The 25,315-nt window shown below is 49.1% G+C and overlaps 10 protein-coding genes across 10 annotated transcripts, besides 4 other annotated features; 7 read left to right on the top strand and 3 right to left on the bottom strand.

Moving 5' to 3' along the window:
* Positions 1–1,604: 1,604 nt before the first annotated feature.
* Positions 1,605–2,263, top strand: FPSE_05903 (uncharacterized protein; the record flags this gene model as incomplete). The annotated part of the gene is made up of 2 exons (XM_009259021.1): positions 1,605–1,862; positions 1,916–2,263. The coding sequence occupies 2 exons, from the start codon at positions 1,605–1,607 to the stop codon at positions 2,261–2,263; spliced, it is 606 nt and encodes a 201-aa protein (XP_009257296.1).
* Positions 2,264–3,269: 1,006 nt separating this feature from the next.
* FPSE_05904 (uncharacterized protein) lies at positions 3,270–5,317 on the top strand (the record flags this gene model as incomplete). The annotated part of the gene is made up of 5 exons (XM_009259022.1): positions 3,270–3,582; positions 3,639–4,089; positions 4,139–4,968; positions 5,188–5,234; positions 5,291–5,317. The coding sequence occupies 5 exons, from the start codon at positions 3,270–3,272 to the stop codon at positions 5,315–5,317; spliced, it is 1,668 nt and encodes a 555-aa protein (XP_009257297.1).
* Positions 5,318–7,795: 2,478 nt separating this feature from the next.
* Positions 7,796–7,817: a microsatellite.
* Positions 7,818–8,408: 591 nt separating this feature from the next.
* On the top strand, positions 8,409–10,779 carry FPSE_05905 (uncharacterized protein; the record flags this gene model as incomplete). The annotated part of the gene is made up of 3 exons (XM_009259023.1): positions 8,409–8,532; positions 8,620–10,223; positions 10,279–10,779. The coding sequence occupies 3 exons, from the start codon at positions 8,409–8,411 to the stop codon at positions 10,777–10,779; spliced, it is 2,229 nt and encodes a 742-aa protein (XP_009257298.1).
* Positions 8,733–8,879: a repeat region.
* Positions 8,898–8,958: a repeat region.
* A 1,231-nt stretch (positions 10,780–12,010) lies between the features above and the next one.
* FPSE_05906 (uncharacterized protein) lies at positions 12,011–13,448 on the bottom strand (the record flags this gene model as incomplete). The annotated part of the gene is made up of 2 exons (XM_009259024.1): positions 12,011–13,378; positions 13,431–13,448. The coding sequence occupies 2 exons, from the start codon at positions 13,446–13,448 to the stop codon at positions 12,011–12,013; spliced, it is 1,386 nt and encodes a 461-aa protein (XP_009257299.1).
* Positions 13,449–15,665: 2,217 nt separating this feature from the next.
* FPSE_05907 (uncharacterized protein) lies at positions 15,666–16,339 on the top strand (the record flags this gene model as incomplete). Its single annotated transcript, XM_009259025.1, has 2 exons — positions 15,666–15,860; positions 15,917–16,339. 2 exons carry the CDS (start codon positions 15,666–15,668, stop codon positions 16,337–16,339), a joined length of 618 nt encoding a protein of 205 aa, XP_009257300.1.
* Positions 16,340–16,422: 83 nt separating this feature from the next.
* Positions 16,423–17,394, bottom strand: FPSE_05908 (uncharacterized protein; the record flags this gene model as incomplete). Its single annotated transcript, XM_009259026.1, has 3 exons — positions 16,423–17,026; positions 17,081–17,205; positions 17,260–17,394. 3 exons carry the CDS (start codon positions 17,392–17,394, stop codon positions 16,423–16,425), a joined length of 864 nt encoding a protein of 287 aa, XP_009257301.1.
* A 701-nt stretch (positions 17,395–18,095) lies between these two features.
* Positions 18,096–18,812, top strand: FPSE_05909 (uncharacterized protein; the record flags this gene model as incomplete). Its single annotated transcript, XM_009259027.1, has 1 exon — positions 18,096–18,812. One exon carries the CDS (start codon positions 18,096–18,098, stop codon positions 18,810–18,812), a length of 717 nt encoding a protein of 238 aa, XP_009257302.1.
* Positions 18,813–19,372: 560 nt separating this feature from the next.
* On the top strand, positions 19,373–19,982 carry FPSE_05910 (uncharacterized protein; the record flags this gene model as incomplete). Its single annotated transcript, XM_009259028.1, has 2 exons — positions 19,373–19,538; positions 19,618–19,982. The coding sequence occupies 2 exons, from the start codon at positions 19,373–19,375 to the stop codon at positions 19,980–19,982; spliced, it is 531 nt and encodes a 176-aa protein (XP_009257303.1).
* A 220-nt stretch (positions 19,983–20,202) lies between these two features.
* Positions 20,203–21,700, bottom strand: FPSE_05911 (uncharacterized protein; the record flags this gene model as incomplete). The annotated part of the gene is made up of 3 exons (XM_009259029.1): positions 20,203–21,159; positions 21,220–21,413; positions 21,463–21,700. The coding sequence occupies 3 exons, from the start codon at positions 21,698–21,700 to the stop codon at positions 20,203–20,205; spliced, it is 1,389 nt and encodes a 462-aa protein (XP_009257304.1).
* A 1,440-nt stretch (positions 21,701–23,140) lies between these two features.
* On the top strand, positions 23,141–24,897 carry FPSE_05912 (uncharacterized protein; the record flags this gene model as incomplete). Its single annotated transcript, XM_009259030.1, has 3 exons — positions 23,141–23,835; positions 23,894–24,112; positions 24,162–24,897. The coding sequence occupies 3 exons, from the start codon at positions 23,141–23,143 to the stop codon at positions 24,895–24,897; spliced, it is 1,650 nt and encodes a 549-aa protein (XP_009257305.1).
* Positions 23,559–23,695: a microsatellite.
* Positions 24,898–25,315: the final 418 nt, after the last annotated feature.

The raw sequence follows: 25,315 nt of genomic DNA, 5'->3' as shown, positions 1-25,315 counted from the left end.
AGCTATGTGGAGAGACTGGGGAAATTAGAGTGACATGTCTGTCGCAAGAGATCTTGTGCATCTTTTCCCGATGCTGATATGCTTGCAGCAACCCTTGATCGCATGCTTCCAAAGCGGATCTGTCGTAGACTAGATCAAAAATTAGGTACAGTAGGGACTGTACAGCAACCGAGTAAACAGGTATTGTTGCATGAACGTCCTATTCAGGCCGTTGACTACGCCGCGCGGCACAACACCACCCAACACTCCAATCATCTATAAACTTTACGTGCTGTGCAGGTAATGCCTCTAGGTGTCTGAGTTGTTGTGCAATGATTCGTTATCTCCAGTCCGCCATGATCAGTCTTTTCCATCACGGATCTCAAAGGTAGACTAATTATGACCTGACCAAGGTCTTCTCAGATGCATTCAGGCATAGTGCCCAGGCCAAGCTTAGCTAGCAAAGCCCTCCAAAGGCTGTGCATCATCCAGGAAGGTTAATTTGTGTCTGACCGAAAGCTAGTTCTCGAAACCGGAAATGGAATATCATGGAGCAGTTCCGGGGACGTTTCCCAACCTCTGGGACTTGAATCGGTAAATGAAATAAATTAGTTAGTCAAGACGGAAGACAGAACTGAGTCGCGGGACAGCCCAAGATGGGGGCGGCTACAGGATAGTTAGCTAGGGAATAAACTTTGGGCTTGGTTAGACTGAAGCCTTGTCTTGTTGCGAGAAATACCACAAACTACGACTAGCAGCCGTTGAGACGTTACTGAAGGTAGCTCCCGCAGTTTGTTGTGGATTCCTGGCTCTGTTTATGTCATTCGGGAGCGTCGTCTTTTATGACATCCCAACCTATGTAGGTAGTTTGTGTCTTGTACATGTGTCTGTGTTTGAGAGCGGTCAATCAAGCTTTGAATTATGTCTATATTGATGTTTATAGATCAGCAGCAAGGATAGCTCGACACCGTCTTTTGAAACCCGTTATCGTTTCTCCCCTGCACTGAGGGATACAATGTTTATCCTCAACCTCACATAGGACAGATAGATATATCAGTATATCGTAAGGCATCTCACCACATTATGTCTTCTTCTAACAGGTGTTCCTCATGTGATTACATGAAAAGTAGAAATAAAGTAAATTGTTTGTTGATGGTTCTCGCAATCCTGTATGGAACGAGCTGCCATAGACTCCAGGGTAACCTGTACGACATATCCCTGCACACTTTTCTGGTTGCCGGGTCACAAGTAAACAGGGGCCTCAACGGCAGATATATCCGATCAACCAGCGAATCCTCCACCGTTGGAAAGAAAAATCATTGCGCTTCTCCTTGGTCAGAAGCGTCTCTTGGCGGTCTCGTTAGGAAACGGGATCTGTGCATCAATGGGTCCATGTAAGAGGTGACACAGAAAAACTGCCTGGATAAGGGGCTGCTGGGCAACAGGCGATTCTGACCTGATCTCAGGCTTTTCTTTTTATATACCTATATATACAAGTGTTACACGTTGACAGTGTCTTGCAACTCTTAATTCATCACTCTACAACTAATCTCTGTCTCAAACTTGTGCTCATACCCGCCACATCTTTCCGAACTACACACTTTTGCACAGCCTCTTCAATCAATATGCCTTCTCTCAAGACTCTGTTCGCCTCGGCTGCTATGGCCTACCTGGCTACCGCCAAGACCATCAAGATCACAGCCACCAGCGATGACAAGTTCGACCCCGAGGAGGTCGAGGCTGAGAAGGGCGATGTCCTCGAATTCCACTTTGAGCCCAAGAACCACAGCGTCGTTGCTGGCGACTACCGCTATCCTTGCTCTCCCCTTGATCTCGGCAGTGGTTTCTTTTCCGGTTTCCTTCCCACTGACTCTGGATCTGCCGTAAGTTGCAACGCCTCGTATGGCTTTTACGTATTAGCTAACACGTTTTGTAGGACAAGGTTTTCCAGGTCACCATCAATGACACCGACCCTACTCCTTTCTACTCTTCTCAGGGCAAGGAGTGCCCTTCTGGCATGGTCGGTATCATCAACCCTGACAAGAACAAAACTCTTTCCGACTACAAGAAGCGTGCTTCCGAGCTGAGCTCCGGTGTTAACCCCGGCAAGAAAGCATTTGGTGGCGAGCTTGTTGACTCGGATGATGCCAAATCGGATGATAGCAACGACAAGGGCTCTGGCAAGTCCTCTGGTAGCAAGGACGACAACAACGCAGCCGGTATCATCGGTGCTCCTTTCGCTGGTGTTGTTGCCGCCATTGGTCTGGCTTATATTATGGCTTAATTTGGGTGGTTTAATAACGTCAAAATGCGATATGAATTTCATGATATTGTTTGGAGCTGGGTCTATGACAGCTGGAGTAATTAGAGGGATCAATAATCACAAACTTGGGATCCTATATATAGATTCTTTACACCAATATAGCGTTGCTGGTTACTGAAGAGTTTCGGTGCTTTGTATACTGCTTGCTGCTGTTGTCTGTTCTTTTACGGTGTCAACTTTCTCATCGCGCATTGAATCGAATGTAGTCAAGTTTAATCTGAAGAGCCTCATATTTGCATACATATCTCTGACTAGAGCGATGACTGTTCACAGGAACGTTCCAAGATAGTTACTACAGATGAAATAGACAGGGGACCACTCATCCATCACCAGTCGCATTTCCAATTACCAACCGACATTCGTTATTCCAATTTGCACAATCGCATTTTTTTTAATACTACCATTTTAATTTAATTCGTCCCATCGCGATTAATCACTTGCCAAAATGTCCACCACCGGAGTTCGTTCGGCATGCTCCACGACACAAACTGACTGATCGTTTATTCCCAACTTCAACGCACGAATCAAGCATGAGAGCTTTTGTTAGCAATATTGACGAGAAAGCACAAAGTGACAGCATTGATCATCGTGTGAAAGAAAGTTTCTAGTAGGCAGCTGACCCTTCGAAAATGCGGTCCAATTCTGGAATGTTCATATAGGGTAAGCCCATTTAGATCGGAATAAGAGATTGATAAGCCATCATGTTAGCGAACCTCGGCAATGTGATATGACGTCGCTTAAACTGCGGGTATCATCATCGCGGGAATTGGCAGGCCTCGGGTCCAAGGAAGACGAACTCCGGAGATCAATTCTAAATCCGGCCCACCTCCATCGTCAATTCAATAGCGGACTCACAAGCTCTGCTCCTCGATTTACTTGTCGCAACTCAAGTGTTTTCTTAGAAACGAACTAGCGATTGATCGCGAGCGACTCAAGAACCGAGAATCAGCACTTGTATGCAATCAATATGCGCGGCGCACTGAGGTGCAACACCGTTATCCGTCATGCTCGGGTCGTTGGACCCTTGACGGATAGCGGCAGATATGCGAGGACGTTTCGGACGACCGCAACGTCACATGCCTTGAGAACAGGCTCATGTTGTCGAAAAATCCGAGCAGAACTTGCAATTCAAGGCGCAAACATATCAACATCATGTCCCAACCGCTCTCGATCTATGGCCACAGTAGTCGACGCCGAGCCTATCCACGGCGGAGGTCCAATTCCAGAGTACGACAGAAGGGTCGCGGCGGGGAGGTTGCGGAACGATGAGCACCAAAGAGGTGAGCATAGCTGAACTATATACATTATTGAACCTAAGAACACTGACAAAGCCAAGGAATTATTCAAAACTTCCAAAACCTGTATCATGAACTGGAACAATATGACGCCCCGCCCGTTGAGCATCCCACCATAGAATCCCTCAAGCCCACCAAGAAATCCATATTCTCGTCCCTCTTTGGCTCGAGTGGCAAGAAATCAGCCATTGGAACGATTTCTAGCAACCTACCCAAAGGCTTATATCTTCATGGTGACGTTGGCTGCGGCAAGACCATGTTGATGGACCTATTATACGACACTCTGCCGCCGTCTGTCAAATCAAAAAGTCGCATCCATTTCAACAACTTCATGCAAGATGTGCACAAGCGACTGCACAAGTTCAAGATGGAGCATGGGAACGATATCGATGGTGTGCCATATGTCGCAGCCGATATTGCTCAACAGGGCAATGTTCTCTGCTTCGACGAGTTTCAATGTACTGATGTCGCAGACGCCATGATTTTGCGAAGGTACGGGTGCCCCTACCCAGACAAGTCGTATAATTCTGACATTTCAAAGATTACTAGAATCTCTCATGGCAAACGGTGTAGTGCTCGTGACGACATCCAACAGAAAGCCTGACGAGCTGTATAAGAACGGCGTTCAGCGAGAGTCTTTTATCCCAGCCATTGAGCTTCTCAAAAATCGCCTACATGTTATCAACCTAGATTCCCCAACAGACTACCGAAAGATCCCCCGACCGCCATCTGATGTATACTACACGTCGCTCGACACTCACGCCCAAGCACACGCCGAGAAATGGTTCCGGTTCCTTGGCGACCCCGAGCAACCAGAGCCTCGACCTGAGATCCAGAAGGTCTGGGGCCGCGAAATCTATGTCCCCAGAGTCAGTGGACGAGCAGCGTGGTTCACTTTCGACGAGCTGATCCGACAACCAAAGTCTGCTGCTGACTTTATCGAGCTTGTCCGCTCTTACGAGGCATTTATCGTCACTGATATTCCCGGCATGACTCACCAGCAGCGAGATCTTGCACGTCGGTTCATCACATTTATTGACGTTGTATACGAGGGCAACGCCAAGCTCGTCTTGACGACCGAAAAGCCTTTGTCAGAGCTATTCGTGTCCCGCGACGAGATTGCGGAAAGCTTGATGAAGCAAGGTGTGAAGGGCGCCGACGCCGAGAAAGCTGCTGACAATCACGACTTGGTGCACAACGTTGACAAACTCAAGGACTCAAATCTTTTTGCCGGTACGGAGGAAGCTTTTGCATTCGCCCGAGCTCTTAGTCGACTTCGACACATGGAGAGTAAAGAATGGGTAGAGAGAGGGATGGGCCTCGAGGCTCAGGGCGGACAACCTGATAAGGACAATTGGGTCAAGACCAGAAGTAAGCAGATGGAGGACTCCATGTGAAGAGGAATAGGCGGGAGCTTGGTTTGCGAAGGTGATGCATTATACTATACCCAGGGTATTGACTCGGCATAGCGAGCGTTTGCCTGGTCTTGTATTGATTATTGCGACATGTCAACTATTGACCAGGTAACTGGCTGCTTGGATTCAGGCATGAATGTATTTATTATCTACATATTTGCATATATCTACATAGAGGCATATGGCGAACTTGACTTACAACCTCGACGTGTTCAATGGATGGTCTGCGCTTTCTAGATTCATAAATTCCACGAATCGTATTACAACACCTTTAACAGGGCTGTCTGGGCCGTTATGTGATTTAAATGATGGCCGAATACGTATTTAGCCTTGTCGGCACACCGAGCCAGGGAGTTGTTGCATGACACTGGACTAGTAAGATACCAGATGATGGTAATTTAACAACCATCAGCTGGCATATGGTTACAGGATCCTTCTTTACCGAAGTTCGACACATTGTATACACATGAACTCATCGGGAATGTAGTTTAAATGGCCCCTTGGATTGGAAGTATTTGCTAAGACGGACTGTCGGTAGATCGTTCAGTCTGGAATTAAGACAACTGGAAAGCGTGAGTGGAATGACATGTCTAAGACCACGGCGATCACTCTCTGAGCTGAACCGTTTCAGACCAGCCACTCTTTGTTACCTAAACATACGACAACTAGGTACGTAGTAGTAATGACGGAAGCGGCACATATACGTAGTGACTGACACCTTTTTGGCGGCAGGTGATGGAAATACTAGGTATTTCGAAACAGAGGCGAGATGAGTCTCGTGGCATTTAGATACCCGAGCTTCTTTCTCAAATTGACAGTATCCAATGCAAGACTAATATGAATTTGGCAAGTCAAGGATTGCTGACGTGACAGGGTCTAAGTAAATAAAGATGTTGGACAACAAGCCACACGCGGTAACCACCAACAGAGTGATAAAGGCCGAGGATGAAACAGTGACGCTGAACGATGTAACCGGCTGGAAATTGACTTTGGGGGACAACGTTGTGTTTAATCGTATCGTATGTTTGCACATCTTTTGTAGATTTGTGAATATTGTTGTGCACGACACTTTACCCAGCATTGCTCTGATGTGATTATTATCTCGTATCGCGGATCAGGTGATATTGATGCACGAGATAGTTGCATCTTTGCGGTATACAGGCTAACAAGAGGCAAGCTGGCGAGCTGGTGGACACATCAAGAGAAGCAAGCGGATCGACGGAGCATGCACAGACAGACGTCTCCAGTTGTTTCGACTGGAGTCAGTCAATGCGGCACCTGGAAAACAAAGGAGTCAGTTTGTTTCTTTTAAAATAGTAATTCCTTCGATAAAAATATGGGCAACTCTTCGGAAGCAACACCAAGATCAGGACGCTTCCGTAAACCGAGCTCGGACCGTCCGTGCATGTTGCGACTCGGCTCGTCAGGTTTAGGCCAGAGTCTCTGTGACGGGAGGCAAAACATGGAGTTGTTTATTGAGCTGCAGCACCAAGAAACATGGCCCCGCTGTTTCGTAAACATGAAGAAGATCTACCGTAACCTGGGACACCTACTAGTGAGTGACTGAGCGTGAGCGGTCTTTGTCCACTTTCATCAATCCAAGACCAAAGACGTCACGACAAGACAAGACATGGAAACAATTGCTGAAGATAAACATCGATCGGATTCATTTGAGCTAATCGATTAACATTCGATAATGCATCCATAAAAAGGAGAATAATAAGAGCGAGTGTGTGGGATAATTTTAATAAAATCGGGCAATTTGAGCCAGGGTTTATTAAATGAGGAGACGTTGGAGCTTGGCTTGAGGTGCTAAAGAGCTACCAAAGCCACGCCTCTTCAAGCTTATCACCGGATTGGCCAGTTTCCTGGCGGTTCCTGGCTAAGCAAAGATAGTGGAACAGCCACAGCCAATCATTATGCTTTTGTCCCTGACATCTGGCGTCAGTAGCACAAGCCCCCTGTCTCTAATCCCCGTAAACGCGCCTAACCCCCTGGCTAATACTGGACATGCAGCGAGCTTCATCAGAAGTAAGGAAGCGGAAGCTGCAGGCAAGGATCAGGCTTCGCTACCTTGAGAGCGGGTTTTTTTTGTTCTTGTCTTCGCCTACAAATCACAAACTCGCTCGATCCCTTGGCTCCGAGCACCTCTGCTGATCATCATCTAATTATGCATAGCATTCAATGAAGTCAAGCGGGTGGAAACCGCGCCTTGCCTCATTTATTACCTAGCAATTTCAAGTCATTCTTATCGACGCTCACAGGCTTACACGACACGATACAGTTTGAATCTTGAGGTGGCTGCATCAATGGCAGGTTAATTTTGGAACAATGTGCCTCTTCTAGTGTATGGTGCTTTTTTTGAACAAGGAAGGACTGTGTTGTCTCGTGCATCTCCGTTTTCCTTTGAAAGTAAATAGGTGGGTTAGTAAGGCAGTTTGCTTTTCGTCAGACATAGAGAGCACAGGCTGTGTCTGTCGTACTATTCAGAGAATGCATTCATTCTGACAAAGGACTGAGGTCAATGTCAACTTGTACTACCATGTACCGTAAAGCTGGTTCAATATGAAACGCCAGGCAAACAGGGCCTGTTTTCCAGTGCAATTACCAGAGCAAGATACCCCGAGATACACGATCAATGCCCTGCCGCTGCCAGGTTCAGCTCTGCTGCCCATGCTCTGCCAGCCCAGGCCTCGGTTGGCCCTATCAGACTTGGGCGAAGTCCGGGGGCCTTGTTTAGCCCCAGCACTCCGCTCCTGATCCTAGGTTCCCCTTCTCCTCGCCTCTCTCTCTCTCTCTCTCTCTTCGCCTTTATCCACCCACGTCCGCCTTTTCTATTCTGCACCTTTCTTTTTACTCACTCTCACAAGCCCTTGAGATTGTTCAATTTATGAACTGTTTCTTCACGCGGTCGCTTCATCTTTTTTGCTGTAGCCCGTGCCGAGTTCAGTTCGTCCATTCGTTTCCACCGCGCGTTTTTGCAAAATCGCCCGCCGTGTGCCTAAAGCGATAATCGTAATAATTATTGCTTTCTCTAACACATCTTACACTCATTTGGCAGCCGGTTCAATACTTTTTACGTTTTACGCCGTAACTAGCAATTGAACTTGCGCTTTTACATCACTTTCACTACCGACGCAAACCCCTGCTGTTCTCATCTGAGACATCATCGCAGCCACCCGAACAAAGATACTGGTCTTCAAAAACCCTTGAGAAATACTGTCATTGTTCCCGCCATCTTTTACAACGCCCTTCATTCCAGCATACTTAGCGACCAGCCCCGCGAATTCCTCTCATTAAAGACGATATATTTTGTCGGGAAGACAGACGCGCTTAGTGTAAACCGTTATCACCAACCAAGGTTGTTGTTATTCGACCTTCGAAAATCCAGTAATTATGCATCTTCAGCACTTGCATGTGCACCGGAGAGCCGATGGGCTTTTCGGATTCGGCAACATTGCCCATGAGATTGACGTCTCTGCCGACGCTTCGAAGCGCGATGTCGAGAAGCGAGAACCTCGTAAGTATCTAACTTGTTTACATCTCATTCACAATCGATTTGAAAATATAAGTATCTGGTCGATGATGATTGTCTAACTTGTTGTAGAAGCAGTAAAGACCGTCTTCAAGACTATTGAGGCGACATTTGAAGGAGCTATTGGTGGATACAAGACAGTGGGCAGTGAGCCTGAACCCACAGGTTCTTCAAAGGACGACCATGAAGATGATGAAGACGACGATGACAAGAAGAAGGAGGCCGAGGAAAAGAAGAAGGAAGAAGCGGCTGAAAAAGAAAAGGAAGCCGAAGAAGCTAGAGAGAAGGCCCAAGAGGCCAAGGAGAAGGCTCAAGAAGAGGCCAAGAAGAAGGCCGCTCAAGAAAAGGCCGAGGAAGAGGAAGAGGAGGAAGAGAAGGAAAAAGAGCAAGAGAAGAAGGAACAGGAAGAGGCTGCCAAGAAAAAGGCTGCTGAAGAGGCCAAGTCTCGCAGTGAGGCCGAAAACGACACAACCGAGAAGGAGAGCTCGACCATCAAGCCCACCAGAACTCGCGCTCAAGTCACCAGCAGTAACGAGGCCTCATCTATTCCTACCGTTATCAGTCACCCAACCGAGTCCCAGTCTATCGAATCCATCCTAGCCAAGGCAACAGGCGCCGCCTCTGCCTCCACAACCATCGATGAGGTGGCCGACATTTCTGGAACCTCCAGTCTCCCCAGCTCTACTTCTGTTCCTGATGCTACCGGCACCAGCGCAGGAGCCAAGGCTGGAATTGCTTTTGGTGTTCTAGGCGGACTTCTCGCCATGGGATTACTGATATTCTTTGTCTTCTCCAAGCGTCGCAAGCAGGCCGAGATGGAACGACTCGAGAACGATGATGAGAAGCTTCATGGCCCAATGGTTGGTCGTGGTGGTGCTGCTCCTCCCATGGCTGCCGCTGCTGCCGTGCGTCGATCCATGAGCCCTGAACCTTTTGAGCCCGACACCTCGTCCGTCCGCGCAGATGCGCAGGCTCCTCGTGTTAGCCTCCGACCCGTCACTCAATTCCTCCCTAACTGGAACGGTATCGAAAACCAGAAGCGCTCAAGCAAGGGTGCTGCCTTGGCTCTAGCTGTGCCTGCTTCTACTTCTCCTTCAGCCAATGGTCCTTTGTCACCACGAACTCCCGGCGGTAGTGCCTGGGAACGCCCGTCTACAGCTCAGAGCGTTGATCCTGCGAACCCCTTCGGCTCACAGGCTGAGCGTGTCCCCTCGCCTGTTCAAGAGGAAACTGCCTCTGTCCACCGTGCTTCTCCTAGTCCACTATCCGAAAATTCAGCCATCGGTGTCTCGGCCTCTGTCTCACCTCAATCGCCCTTTGAAAATCCCGTCACCGCCACTGGAGCCGCTGTTGCTGCCGGAGTTGGAGCTGCAGCAGTCGCCCGCAAGACATCGATACGCAAGGATGGCCCACCTCAACTTGACCTGACAATTCCTAGCGCCCCTATGGCAGCCATCCCTGGCAGCCCTGCCGGTACCGACTACAGCAATACTTCTGCTACAGGTGGTGCTCCCGAGAGTCCTTCTGGCGGTGCAGCCGCCATTGCAGCTGCTGGAGGACCTGCTACCTCGGCTGTCCACCGCGTGCAACTCGACTTCAAGCCTACTATGGACGATGAACTGGAACTGAACGCTGGTGACCTTGTCCGACTCCTTCACGAATACGATGACGGCTGGGTAAGTGTATTCCCTATTGTATTTTTTTGCTTGAATTATACTAACTATAATCCAGGCGCTCTGCATCCGACTTGACCGATCTCGACAAGGTGTTGTTCCTCGAACTTGTCTATCAACTCGCCCCGTGAAGCCTCGTCCTGCGCAAAACGGTCCTCGACCAGGTCCTCCTGTCAAAGGCGGCCCTCCCCGTGGACCCGGGCCTATGGGACCCAACGGCGGACGCCCTCAATCACCCATGGGACCCCCTGGTCGCCCTCAAATGGGCCCCGGACCCCGCGTCCAGTCTCCTGGACCTTTCCAAGGCCCCCCTCAAGGTCGCATGAGCCCCGGACCCCGATCACAATCGCCTGGTCCCCGTAATGGACCACCAGGTGGCGGACCCATGAGCCCTGGACCTCGCTCTCAGTCACCCGGGCCCGCTGGTGGACGTTCTCAAAGCCCCAGCGGAGTGAACCGAAGAAACAATCCTCCTGGACCCAGCCCCATGAATCCTTCTCAAGGGCCAACTTCTTCAGGCTCACTCAACAGAAAGCCCGTCCCTGGCCAGGCTTATTAAGCCGCTTACTGCAGGTGATGAGGCCGTATGAAACAGTATTAAAAGGACCGGCGTTCTGCGATACCACGGAGAGGCTCGAGCATTATGGTCTGCTCACGATTTTTCACTCTTCTGGTGGATGATTTACTCCATTTTGAACTTCTTGTCATTAACTTGACCATTTCTTTTCCTTTATGTGGCCATTGAGCCCTATGTCTTATTTTATCACGTTCATATAACGTTCGTATGTCTCAAGCGGTCATTGACCTGCCGCTAAATCACAACATGCTGTATCTTGTGTCAGTGCGACCTCGAGACGGTTTTTCGACTGTTCGGTTCTTGGAAAACATACGCATGTAGATTTCGGCGTCTCGCTGCGAGATAATCTCCTTCCCACGTGGAAAGGAGTTGCGCTAGTCGCTAATGTGTATTCATGTTTGCGTTTGCCTTTTTCGTATATCATTCCTTCCCCCTGCGGCCGGCTCCAGGTCGTTGGATGGAGATGAAAGGAAAGCTTGCTGGAGGGCTTGTCACCACCAGAAGCCAAGATTTGAAGATTTGAGACGAAAGATAGAAAATGAAACTATTTCCTCGATGACCTGTTAACCCGCGTGCATGTGTTGGATAAAAGTGATATGGCCTTAGGGTATCAAAAAGATTGGCCGATGGAAGAATAAGAGACGGAATATAGTAGATCAGTCTATGTATGTCTCGTTGATGACCTACACTTGATCAGAATAAGTATCAAGTGTAAAAAGAAATGATCACGCTGGGGATCGAACCCAGAATCTTCTGATTCGTAGTCAGACGCCTTGCCATTGGGCCACGCGACCTTGCTCTTAGATGTTTTTTGTATGGCAGATTGGCACCCAAGATCGCAAGCGAAGCGAACATGCACTCACTCATGTGTTACAGGTGTGATCCTTGTGTGTTTGACATAAGTATCTAGGAATTGCCATTTTGTCCTGCATCCATGCCCATGAAATCCGACGAGACCTTTTCTAGGTCTTTCAACCTGGGTAGGTACGTGGGAGATTCAGACGAAGTAAATACACTGAGCGGCCTTCAGACCGTCAACTCCGTTTCATTTCCTCAAAAAATTAGCAGCCATCGCTCCCGGGGTATCTAGTCATGTGTGGTGACATAAAGACATAATCATCGCCTCCCCTTCGCTGCTTCCCTTTTTTCAACGCCCATTTTTCAACGCCAAGATTCTGGCCACAGGTGAGTGGTCATGCTGACTCCTGTCAGCCTACTCTTCGTCCATCAAATACTCCAGGATGGACGTGCCCGAGTGGGTGTCTCCGCAGCAGGGGCAGATACCCTCTTCGTCGTCGTCCCAGTCGACGCCGCCAATCTCGTATCCGCTAGAACGAGAAAATTGGATCCAGTCGCGCTTCTCGACGTCTCGAGAGATAGGAACTCGTTTCCAGATGACGGTTTCCTCGTCGCGGTCTGAGGATGGATGCCCTTCTTCACTCGGTGCGGGAGGCAAGACTCCAAGCCTGGTAGCACGCGAGTGGCTGTGAAATGTGTCCTCATCCTCTTCACTGTCCTCATCATCATCGGGCTTCCAAGCCCTTATCACCCTGGCGCACCATTTCTTCCCTCGGAGACGTTGAAGGTACTTGGAGCGCGCCATGTACGAGGCCGGACCGTCAAGATACAGTCCTTCATCCTTGAGCATGCCGCTCAATTCAACGGAGGCCTTCAAGCCAGTGTCGTCAAATGGCATGCCCGTGACTTGAAGTTCATTCAAGGTGCAGCCGAACTCGTGGGAGCAAATGTCATGCAACTCAGCACCACTAAAAGGGAGAAGCGTGTCAGAGAAATTGACGAGGTCGAGTCGGAGGGAAACCAGAGACGGGAGCATTTTTGGTCGTGGTAGCTTCCTGTTTCGGTAACTCGGATCGAAGGGTGCACGAAGCCCCTCGAGGAAGTCGACAACCTGGTTCCAAGTGTAGCACCGGAAACCTCCACGGACAAGAGGAGATTCGGTAGAACGCTGCTGGACCTTCAAGTGATGGTCCTTCTTCAGATCGGAATGATAGCAGCGGTCAAGTTTGTGTCGGCGAGCTGGTTGGTCGTCATAGTATCGTGCGATGATACGGAAGTTCACATGGGTGATGCCCTGACGAAATTTCGCAGGGAGGTCGGCAAAGATGCGCACGGCTCGAGGAGTTGTAAAAGTAAAGTGGTTGGACTCCCACAAAAACCGAGTGCCTTCGACATGGAGAGCTTTGCAGGTGGCCAGAAAATGGATGGCAATCTGGTTGCCCTGCGCTTTCTCCTTATCAGACAGGTTCTCAGGTGTGAGGGGGGACAAAGGGTCCACGATTGGGGTGGGAGATTTCATAGCGAACTTGAGGATCCGGAGGATAACTTCCATGGGAAGGTAAGGAGCTTGATTGGGCATGGAAGAACGGGTCTTGCGCTTGAGGGGATTGGATTGTTGCATGTGGTTCAACGAGACAGAAGACCAAGAAATGCCATTTTCGCGTAAGATGCGCTTCAGTCTCATGTTCTCGTCAGCAAGAGACTGGTTGACACGGCGGTGGGGATGGGTGAAGTCGTCTTTTGCCTGGTCCTCCTTATCTCTGCATTCCCAGGGGAACGCGGTCTATGTAGTTTGTTAGTCAAATTCCGAGGATGGGATATCGCATGATACTGACCGGAGGATCGTTCGACATGGTCGGAGTGAGGTTGAGAAAGTCAACAGACAACTTGTTCTTTTTGGACAACGCCGTGCGAGTAGTAGCAGGCAGATCTGGTCCAGAATAATGCTGAAAAGATAACCCGTGAGAGAAAATTAATTAGTATCCGGATTGCAAGTGAAAAGAATGGTCCGGTCTAAATAGCCGATAAGACAGCAAGTGAGGACTGGGATAACGTGGAGAGGCTGCACTCCTGTTGCGCCAGCATGAATCAGACGTTTGTTGTTTCCTTTCTTGTGATGCGGTTTGAAGAAACGATAAGTGAGTGAAGAGTGGGAAGATGCATCCAGCCAAGCACACGGTCTTTGTTTGCCTGGCAGCGAGCTTGCAGGGTAAAGACAACAGTAAAGGCGCGCAGCCTCAATAACCGCTTTGTGGTCGCGCGCTGAATTGCGGGATGCCCAGGATTGATGAGAATGGGAAAGGAGATGAGGGCGAAGTTGGTGAAGCGGCCCAGGTAGGATGTTCACTAAAATCCGCTGTTTCCCTTTCCGTACCTACGAATTTCTTAGGAAGGTTGTGTGACGTGATGCGTACTGGTCGAGTACATACGGAAGGCGCACCCTGAAAAATACCTCCAGTGAGGTTGGCCTCTATGTTTTGGGGTACAAAAATAAACAGCCCAAGGTGTCTGATGTGAATGACGTAAACTGACCTACTAATTCCGTCTCTTAGGCTTCCAGCAGCAACCTTTCTGATTCCCAGGACCTCTACGGCAAGAGCCCGACCGCGGGGCAGGAGGCAGAAGGCGGGAAGCGGCAGTCGCCAATCAGCCTGCACTTGCTCAAACCAACAGATGAATCACAGCGTCCATTGCATTGTGAACGTAATATCTGCGACAGTTCTCTAACAAATCCTTGTTTATGAGAAATCAATTCTTGGCTTTGTGATACTGTCTATCTGTGGTGATACTCTTGACTGGGCGTTTCTTTGAATTTGTAGACATGAAAGAAAGTAAGAAACGCTGCTAGCCGTGGGTGTACTTGCATTTGCCGCGGATTGCATTTCCCAAAAGTGGTAGTATATGCGATCGAGATCTAGACGATGCCATAGAAGAAGCTCATAAACGAAACTCAAACAAATACGTAGCTGGCGGCATTGTCATTTGGTGCTGTCGAATATTTACCATCACGAGGCAAACATAATGACATACAAGTGCACAGGCTTGCTTGCCGCTTTCTTCGACTATTTTAGATATATCCTTCCAGCATCCATGTCAATGGCAATCCAGACCATGACCTGTAATTTCAAGGCAACATATGACTGATCATATAGAACGTCAAGGCTGTTCCTGTGTTTGTATAACTGAGGCTGGCATCGTGTGATTGAGAAGACGAGCCTGTTGAAGCAGCTTGAAATGATTGATGGTGGTCAAGAACCAGCAGCGATCAATCCACCCCAGTACGATCTTGATGAGCAACGGATTTCTAGCTACCCCTGTCCTACTAACCAACCGGCTTGGGTGTTGCCGATCCAGACTATTTTAAGAAAATGGCTGGGGATCTTCGCTGTAGCTGCAACTACACCCGCTACTGCTGACCCACTACGCTTGGGTGAGGTTGAGCTTCTCAAATAGCTATCTGTTTTCAAGTCGTCTTGGTATCAGGTCAGTAGATTCGCCGCAAAAGAGTCCATGTCCGAGGATAAGGTTAGGCTATAGAGTAATTGATTCAAATACACTGGAACTACCGGCCTATTGCAAACCGAGGAAGCATATCAAACTGTCATCACCTGTACCTCTAACCACACAGAGATATGCTACCGCAGCTTCCCATGGGTATATAAGCCTCCTGTCACTCCGCGGTGTCAATTGCCGTCTGAGCTTCCGTGATAAAATCAGATACTCGTTCAAAAGACCGAACAGAGTGCTTTATTGTTAGACAACCGTGATACAAATTCAACAAAACACCTCCTGCTTCTGGGGCTGATCGTGAGCGTGACGTCACCATTCATCGAAGCTCGATCTCAGACACCCCACTGTACCTACAAATCAACACAACATCGATGATGAAATCGGTGCGATTGTGCCATGTTGGCTTGCCTGCATTGGTGCGTAAGCAGGTAGCTCGACCGAGGAGGTACTATATAACTCTACCAGTTCAGCTCCAAGCCTCACGTTTTGGTTCTGATCTTATCTTCAATCATCAACAACAACACAACTCCATCAGATTCTTTACAACTACACCAAACAAAATGTCTTTCTCCAACGCAAACACTGGCGATGCCCCTGCCGACCCTTACAAGAAGGCCAACGCTGAGGACGTTCCCCTTCAGACCAAGATCGAGGACCTCGTCCACTTCATCACCAAGGAGAAGTTTGGCATGATGACCACCCGCGGTTCTGAATCCGGCAACCTTGTCTCGCGTTGCATGGCGCTGGCCGCCACCGTACGTTATCCATATACTCATATCATTTATCTATGGCGTAACTAACGTGTTCTTAGGAGACTGGAGGCATTGACCTTCTTTTCCACACTAACACCGAGTCTGGCAAGACCGACGACCTCGATGCTGACCCTCATGTCAACATTTCCTTCATCAACGCCTCTGGAGAGTGGGCTTCTATCGCTGGAAACGCCAGCATCAGCACAGACCGCAGCCTCGTTGCTAAGCACTACAGCCCAACCCTCAAGGCTTGGCTCGGCGACCTCGGTGACGGCGTCCACGACGGATCTGAGAAAGATCCCCGCATTGGCATCATCCGTGTCAAGGCCGTTTCTTCCACATACTCGCTCGTTTCCAAGAACTTGCTTAGCCGCGTTGCCGACATTGCGTCCAGCACCGTCACTGGCAAGCCTGCCTCGCCCAACACCTTGAGGGAGATTTCGGAGGGAGATGTGCGCTCGTGGAGGGCTTCGCGAGAGTAATGGTCAGGATAATGCAAATCTCGCTTGTACGATAGGACTTAATATCAATGGCGATACGAACTCATGACAGCATTAGTACACAATCAAAGTTGCTTTCCATACTCGGCGTTCCATATCTTGTCCCACTTCTCCTTGTCAACAGCAAATTGTCGCACGTAGTCGAGCTCCAGCTCATGTGTCCTTCGTCCAAGAAGAACAAGACTGTGAAGAGGAGGACCAAGCTCCTCATCAGTAGAGCAGAGTTCTTCCAGCGTACCAGCCACGAATTTCTCTGTCTTGCCTCCTACACGAGCAGCACCAATGGCAAGGCTGTCTTTGGTGTATACGCCCTCCTTGCGCTCCTCCTCAATTTCCAACATTTGCTGGGCACATTGGCCCACGGTCATGTAGCGAGGGGGCTCGTAGACGAGGCGACCACGAGCCATGTTCTCGAGACTCTGCTCCTTGACCTTGATATCCACCAGAACCAATGTATGAAGGCCAATCTGGCGATTCTCCTTTATGCGGTCGTAGAAAGATGCAGGCTTCCAAGTGTCTGTGAAGAAGACCATGGACACGGTCTGACCAAAGTTGTAAAGCTGAAGACCGCAGGCACCGATACCGGACATGATGGAGGCATTGGGAACTGTTCGGACAGGGATCTCAAGTTCTCGTGCACGAAGAACGAGATCTGTATGCGTTGTCGCACTTATAATGTCAGTTTCGCACAGCAAGGTGTCATGACAAGCTTATAATTCATACCCAAAAGGATCACCAACGACAAGGAATGCGACATCCTCGTTCTGCGCATTTCGGAGGATCTCTTCGCTGTTGGATTCAACCATTTCACGGTCAGCTACTGTGATAGATCGACCATAGTAGGATTCCTAATAAGATCATTGTTAAGATGCATCCGCATGAGGCCATTGTAGGGTATATACCAAGACAGATTGCTCAACCAGCAGAATGCTAGTGTAGGCTTCGAGATAAACCCTGGAAGCCTTCTTGACAACCTCCAGGCCCTTGACAGTGATATCTGTCTCGTCTGAAAGACCGAGTCCCACGAGGTACAGCATGATTGATACTTTTCACGTAGTAATGTGGTGATATATCTTGTGGTGAAAAATTGTCCTTGGGTCGCGATACAAAAAAAAGGTGCCCCGCGGCGGGGTAGTCTACTTTTTAGCGTTCGATATCTGTGACCTCATCTAGCGCATTCTGTACATCCCTGTCAGTGTCTTAAAGACGGTGACAACTTTGGCGTAGGGGAGTTTTCGCCGGTGTAAATTTCATCTACTAAGGGTCTCGTCATATCATTGAATATGTACCTAGGCTGGCTAGCTACTAATACATTGTATGTACTATTGTTATTTTGCCTTCATCTATTTCAAGTGCAATTGGAATCGAGGATACTCGATACACACCTATTTGAAGCTTCTGTTGTGGTTCGTTCTAGGAACAAGATTGAGTCGTATTTTGGTGATGGTTTCGAGCACGGGAAAACTGAGGCTACCTACATATCAGAAAACGCTCAGTATTTAGGTGATTGATAGGCTTAACAAAAAAAAATCAAATATTTTAAGAGGTCTTGATAGACCTATGAAATCTTTCTTTTGGTTTATTGGTGCTATGGAGTTTCACCGAGCTTTGCTTGCAAAGACCCAAGATTCGGTAAGGTTCCCGCATGTTTAGCGACCGTCCCACCCTAGCCAAACTCAACTTGGACCAATTCCGCATTGCTTCCCAAACATCATCTCTCCACCCATCATCATCCACAATGTCCGACTCAAAGAAAGAAGGCGCCTACGGCGGCGCACCATCAGGCGACACCGACTTCCGTAAAACATGGGATCTCGAGGAATATGCCGCCAAGGGCAAGGAACGCGAAGCAAAGGAGAAGGAAGAGGGCAAGGCGCGTTACGAAGCCAAGCTTGCGGGCAAGAAATACTTCAAGCCTTTGACCGGCGACGAAACATATACATCCGCAAGACGCCATGTGATAGATTTCACACAACAGATCGGAAAGACGCAACTCGTCCCTGGCGGCGCAGGCGTGGGAAAGCGTGGTCGCGGAGCTGGTCAATACTGTGAGGCTTGCGACCTCACGTTCAAGGACAACAGACAATACATCGAGCATATCACTACACCACAGCATTTGATGAATACGGGCCAAACGATGAACGTTAAGCGCGCAACAGCAGAAGAAGTCCATGAGCGCATCGAGGCATACATCAGGCGACAAGACGACCTCGAAAAGGAGAAGCAGACCAGTCTACACGAACGACTACAATTACGAGAAGAAGAGGCCGAGAAAGAGGCTGAGGAACGGCGGAAGAAGAGGAGAGACGAGATGGAAAGGAAGAGACTCAAACAAGAGGAGGCAACCAAGGTGAAGACAGAGTACGGAGAAGACGTGCGCATCGAAGGCGAGCATGACGAGGACGACATGATGGCCTCGATGGGCTTTGTTGGATTTGGAACGTCAAAGAAGTGATGGATATCTGGATTATTTAGTGATACCCCATGTTCGACATGGCCTTTTATGACAAGGTTGGGTCCTCAATGGATCGATCAATTATCCGATTACCGACTAATGGATACCAACCATGAGTCTTGCAAACATCATCATCGATCAGGTTATTTGATAACAGGTGGGGCGTAAAAAGATGGAGCGTTTGGATCTTTAATATACAATGGATTTTCTTTGGATATGCTCAGCGCCAACCTCGAATCGGTGTTTTGTAATCACTACTTGAGTTTGACTTGGTTTCCAGGGCCCTTAGATAGTTTGTATTGCGAATTGCTTCATGCGCAAATCCGTTTGTTTGACCAAAACCATGAGCGGGGCCGTTAGCTCGGCTCCCCCACCACTCCGACTCTCGATCCACTACTAGTACTCACTTTAGATCACCGAGTTACATACTACTTGTTTGATCCTACTACATAATCATTTGTCTTGCATACACTCCTAACGCATCAGTTCCTGCCCTCGAACTCACTCGAGTCACCAGCTACTGGATATAGCTCAGAATAAGCTCTCAACAGACCGATATAATGGCTGCGAGTTCTGCGCCCGCGGCTTCGCTGCTGAAGCGACAGCTCAAAGAGATGCAGGCGGGCAGGGACCTTCCCGGAATCTCATGCGGCCTCGTCAACGACGACAACATCTTTGAGTGGGAAGTGATGCTCATGATCAGCGACGACTGCAAATACTATGGCGGTACGACCATGCCCCTCACTCAGCACTCCCTAACCCCTCATGACCTCGGGTGCGAAGCTAACCTCTTGTCTGATTGTAGGAGGAAACTTCCGTGCCCGTCTATCGTTCCCACCGAGCTACCCGCATATGCCTCCCTCTCTTACCTTCCAGGACCCAATTCCCTTTCACCCCAACATCTACGAAAATGGGAAGCTCTGCATCTCCATCTTGCACCCGCCCGAGGATGACGAGTACGGCTACGAGGATGCATCTGAGCGCTGGAGTCCTGTCCAGACACCTGAGAGTATCCTGATCAGTACCATCAGCCTTTTTCACAGCCCCAACGACGAGAGCCCTGCCAACGTCGAGGCCGCGCGAATGTTCCGTGAGGAGAGGGAGGGCAAGCATAAGGATTTCAGAAGACGCTGCAGGAAATGCGTAAGGGAGAGCCTGGGAGAGGATTAGGTTAGTGGTTATATATACGAAGGATTTATGGGTGTAGGATGCATGAGCAATTTGGCGTAAGGTGGCTGGAAAGGCTGCGACGACATCAGTGTTTTGAGCGGAGTCATGGAGCTTTATCGTGTTTTTATCATCATCGAGACCAATCGGCTTCTCTGTTCCGCATCCCCGAATCATACATGGGTGGTATTTAGTTATTGACCTCTCTTTTCGCTCGCAGTATCTAAGTACTCTCTTCGCCAACAAGCCCAATGACCTTTCCTACTACACGATCCCATTCATGATCCCATCTTAGGGCGCCTTCACTAACAGCACCTTTCTTCAGCCGGGACAGCTCTTCGTGTCCTGAGAAGCTCAATAGCCGTGTAAGGATATCAGTCAACTCGGACGAGGTCTCGAAACCACACCCGTTCTGTCCCTCCTTGACGAGTTCGCTGAAGCTTTCAAAGGCTGAGTAAGCTGCAACAGGAAGGCCTGCACCAAACATATCCACCACTTTCATAGGGAGATCGACGCCTGAACTGGACTTGTGCAATGAAATCCCGAGATCTGCTGAAGCGAGCAGTGAAGCATAGTCTCTGGTGGACAGCCATGCTGTTAGAATGCGAATGCCAGGTAGTTTGCCATCGTCCTGGAGAGCCTGGATTCGCTCCAGGTAATGTTCCTTCTGGGGTCCCTTCCCGGTGATGATGGCAAGGATGGGTGCGGCCTCTGCAGTGCTGGCATAAGACACGAGCGCATCGAGAAGAAGGCCAAAGTCCTCATCCGGCGTCCATGAAGTGCTGCTAACGATGAGACGTACTGCACCCTCGACGATATCTTTCGCAACCGATTTCGTCTCTGCAAGTCGAGACAAGAACGCGTGACGTTCCTTGGCTGAAAGGATAGGCTGGAAAACCTCGGCAGGTCGGTCGTGAAGCGTGTAGACGGAACGCTTCACGTTAAAAGGCTTTACCTTGAGTTGACGAGCCATAGCATCCGTGACGGCAAGGTTGACATCTCCCAGATAGCGCCCAAAACCAGTTTCGTACCAGCGATAGATGGGAACAAGTGGCTTATAATACCACTTGTTCTGTGCCAGGATGGTGTAGCCGTAATTGTGCCAATCTACTACAAGCTTGCTGCCACGAAAGAGAGAAACTATCAATGCAACATGGAATGTGGGAATGGAAGGAGGATTCTTGGAAGGTGTCAGTCTTTTGTGACATTCGAATGCTTGTAAAGCCTCGTTTTAACATACTTGAATGATTATCCATTTTGCAGCAGGGGCATCGTACATCAAGGTACGGAATAGACCCCAGAACTGCCAGAGAACCTTGAGAGGAATATTGAGAAAAAACGGCAAAGTTCCCCAGCGAAGCACTTCCGGTTGTGGCGGGAGCGCATACATGGTGACTCGCGGGTTTCCAATGAGATCAGGATGTCTTGAGGTCTCTACTCAGTGTTAGCTATAAGTACTAGGCGAATTGAAGCAACTTGTGACCTTTGTAACCGACGATATCAACTTGTCGACCATGCTTGGCAACACTCATGGCATGATATTGCATGCGAGGGCTGCGGCCAACATCGCCGACGACGAGGATTTGGATGTGATCATCTTCAGGCTTCTCAGCTGGATTGTAACGAGTTGGTATCAAGCCGGCGACACCACTGAGCAGCCATACAAGGACGACACAGCTAATACCGCCTGCGATGACGGAGACAAAGAATACGGCTGACATGTTGACAGAAGGAATCAGCAACCATGGCATGACGTTCAGGCTAATCGGGTTGGCAGTGCTCTGGTTACTAGGTTGTCTTGGTTGGTGTATCTGTAGGTGTTCGTTGGTGTTGGCCAAGGCCACCTTGCATTGGTTGGGTTGAGGTTCCACAGAAATCTACTATGCGCACAGGTAAAATGCACGTTCAGCACATCTGGAGGTTTTGCGGCTTGTATGTAGGTTCATTAACAGGGGCAAAGCAACCAATAATGAGATATCGATCTTGATGTTTGCGAGGAATTAACCCTAGAGGATGATCAAACACAAAAGCGAATAGGCAATAAGCGATTCAATTGGTACCTTCGTAGAAATATGTGGAAATACATAGATAAATCTTTCCACAACCTTTCTTATCCATTCCATGCTTAAACTTTCTGTCAGGGGAACCCATTGTTTAGCCTCAATACCAACATTGTAGAGCATTGTTGGACGTTCCAGACTGCAAAGAGGATTACAAAGATGGGATGTGTCAAAAAGCAACACGCCAGACTCTTCTTATCAGAAACGTCACTGCACGTCTTGTCAACATGCAAAGCAAAGAGCCGGGAGATTATCACATCGCATCACATCACATATTGAGATGAAGCTCAGGGGTCGAGGTGCAACGCAACGCAACGCTGCTGCGGGGTGCCTTTCATGACTGGCCCGGAGGAGCTAAAGCATCAAGGGCACTAACTTTTAGCGGGCAAGCAGGCCGCATGCAGGGGGCAGACCACCCAATTCAACAAGTGGCCAGTCACAACAGACCTCTTCCCCAGCATCCCCGGCCAAGCTACAGGCCCCTTGAGGGCCAATGCATGATCCAGTATCATCCAGTAGTAGGATCAGGAAGGAGCGATTTCAGTCCAAGAATCAAGTGACTCCGAGATTCTATCATCTCTCGGCAGCTGGATCGATAACATTGAAGATTCTTTCACCGACTACCAAGTAACTATACAATTGATCACCCAACAACTCAGTAACGTTTTATCGCCCTGAGCTTTTTATCTATTGGGTTTTAGGTCGCAATCCTCTTTGGCCGCGTCGATCGCTGCTCATTCGGGTTCTCTCTACTCTGTACTAGCTCCACGTGCTGGAGTCTCCTATCTCTAGCCCGCCACAACCACCGACGGCTCTTTCACGCCTCCCGCGTCCATCTTTGAAAAGGATCCGTGACGTCCCACGATCTCTTCTTACTCTTGTTTTCTTATATTAGCGACACGATATAGCTTTTGTGACGCGGTCGTTTCACAAGTACAGTTTCCCAATTCGACTGATGACGTTGCGATTGGTTTTATACGAGTTGTAAGGACTCTCCCACATACCTAGCGAACGAATACTTGCACCGTCCACCGCCTTCAAACGACTCCCCAGCAGGACCGAACTCTTGGTTACAACACAACCATCGAGCCTCGAAACAAAATGGCGTCTTCATACGCCCTTCCGACGTCTTCTTTACCGCACGCGCATCAAACACATATGCATTCTCACACACGAAGTACATCTCAGTCGTCGCTCAACAACCTCCGACGACAGTCTACTTTCTCCAATGGCAATCTGCCCTCGGTACCTGACGAGGACCATGGTCACGAAGCTAGCCATGACCATGGCGACGGAAACTACATCGCACACTCACACAACCCGAGCGTCCACAAACATGGACACAGACGTTCCCGCATGTCCAACACAAGCGCATCCATCGCCCGCGAGAAGCTCCCTCCAGCACCATTGAATACACTAGAGGGTTGGACAGAAGAAAAGACACCCGGAGGCAGAAGCATTCTCTCACCAGGCCCTACGTCGGCCAACATGACCTATTCTCCTCCCGATCAATCCCACGACCATCCTCACGACCACCACGACCACCATCATGATAATTCACACAACCATCATCATTCCCATTCTCACACGCATGATCATGATCATTCTCACTCTCATTCTCATTCGCACGACCATAGTCACAGTCATGACCATCATGGCCACTCACATTCGCATGGCGACGACAAGGGCAAACGATCATTGTTCACGAGGATGATAATCCCGTACACAGCAGGTTTCCCCATTCTGAACGCCATTCTAATTGAAAAGGATTCCAGACGGATCTTTTACTTCATGGCGTATGTTTTGACCCTTTCCCAGGTCTGGAATGTTTGACTAATTTGGATCTTCGCACAGGCTCAACTTTTCATTTATGGCTGTCCAGGCTTTTTATGGCTACGTCACAGATTCACTTGGTCTTCTAAGCGACAGCATCCATATGTTTTTTGATTGCGTGGCGCTGATGGTTGGCTTGTTGGCTGCTGTCCTGAGCAAATGGCCTCGAAGCCAGCGGTTCCCATATGGCTTCGGCAAAATTGAGACATTGAGTGGATTCGCCAATGGCATTCTGTTGATGTGAGTAACTTTCGGGACGTATGCAGGTACGTTGCTAACTGCTGTGCAGGCTGCTCAGTGTGGAGATTGCCTTTGAGGCGTTCGAACGGTTGTGGGAGGGAACACAGACGAAGCGACTGGGCGAGCTATTTATTGTCAGCACCATGGGTCTACTCGTCAACCTAGTGGGCATGATGGCTTTCGGTCACCACCATCATGGACATGGTCACGGTCATGATCATGGTAGCGATGGAGGCGGCTGCCATGGTCATGATAATGAGAATATGCACGGCATTTACTTGCATATTCTTGCTGATACCTTGGGCAGTGTGTCGGTTATCGTGTCTACAATATTGACAAGCTTCTGGGGGTGGGCTGGATGGGATCCTCTGGCGTCGTGCTTTATTGCCATTCTCATCTTCCTTTCTTCCAAGCCTCTCGTTTACTCGTCTGCGAAGCGACTCTTGCTCAGTATCCCCGAGGATACAGAGTACAACCTACGCAACAGCCTCGGTGGCATCCTGAACCAAAGAGGAGTAGTTGGATATTCTTCGCCCAAATTTTGGCGAGACGATCACAGTGCTAGCCCGACTGGAGGCAAGCTCCTGGGTGTTGTACATGTGGTGGCAGCGAGAGGGGCTCCCTTGGAGGACGTTCGGGATCGGGTGCGCGAGTATCTTCTGAGGGAGGGTGCGGACGTCGTTGTACAAGTTGAGCGAGAAGGAGATAATAGCTGTTGGTGCAGCAGACGAGGAGTCCCAGCGCCACCAGCGACACCGACATTGGCATCAATGAAGGCATCTTAGAGAGGAAGTATATTGCTGCAATCTGGCGAGATGAAGTCTGGTTTTGGAATAGAACAAGCGATAGAGGGGACGATAGATGCGAGGAATACACCAAAGAGGAGGAGGGGGAGGAGGAGCATTGTCGCGAGACGGGGACCACGACTTCCTTGCATCAAAGAAGAACCGTTTTGATTGTTGGATTACATGAAGAATTCTAATAAGTGGCGGTTGTCGCAGACTGTATCAGGGTCTCAACGGCATCATGGAGAGCACAAGATGTATTTGCGTTTCCTGGGTTGAACATTTGCAAGGAACGGACCTGGCCAACAAGGTCATGAGCGATACGGAGGATCACATGTATTATTACTGATATTCTTAGTGGGTTGTATAACTGAAGGAGGGTGTATATCCAACAACAAAGAAGACTTGGACTATTTTC

The sequence above is a fragment of the Fusarium pseudograminearum genome, chromosome 4 (assembly GCF_000303195.2).
Source record: "Fusarium pseudograminearum CS3096 chromosome 4, whole genome shotgun sequence".
NCBI lineage: Eukaryota > Fungi > Ascomycota > Sordariomycetes > Hypocreales > Nectriaceae > Fusarium > Fusarium pseudograminearum.
The sequence above is the reverse complement of the archived record's forward strand: the minus strand, read 5'-3'. Positions and strand labels throughout refer to the sequence as shown.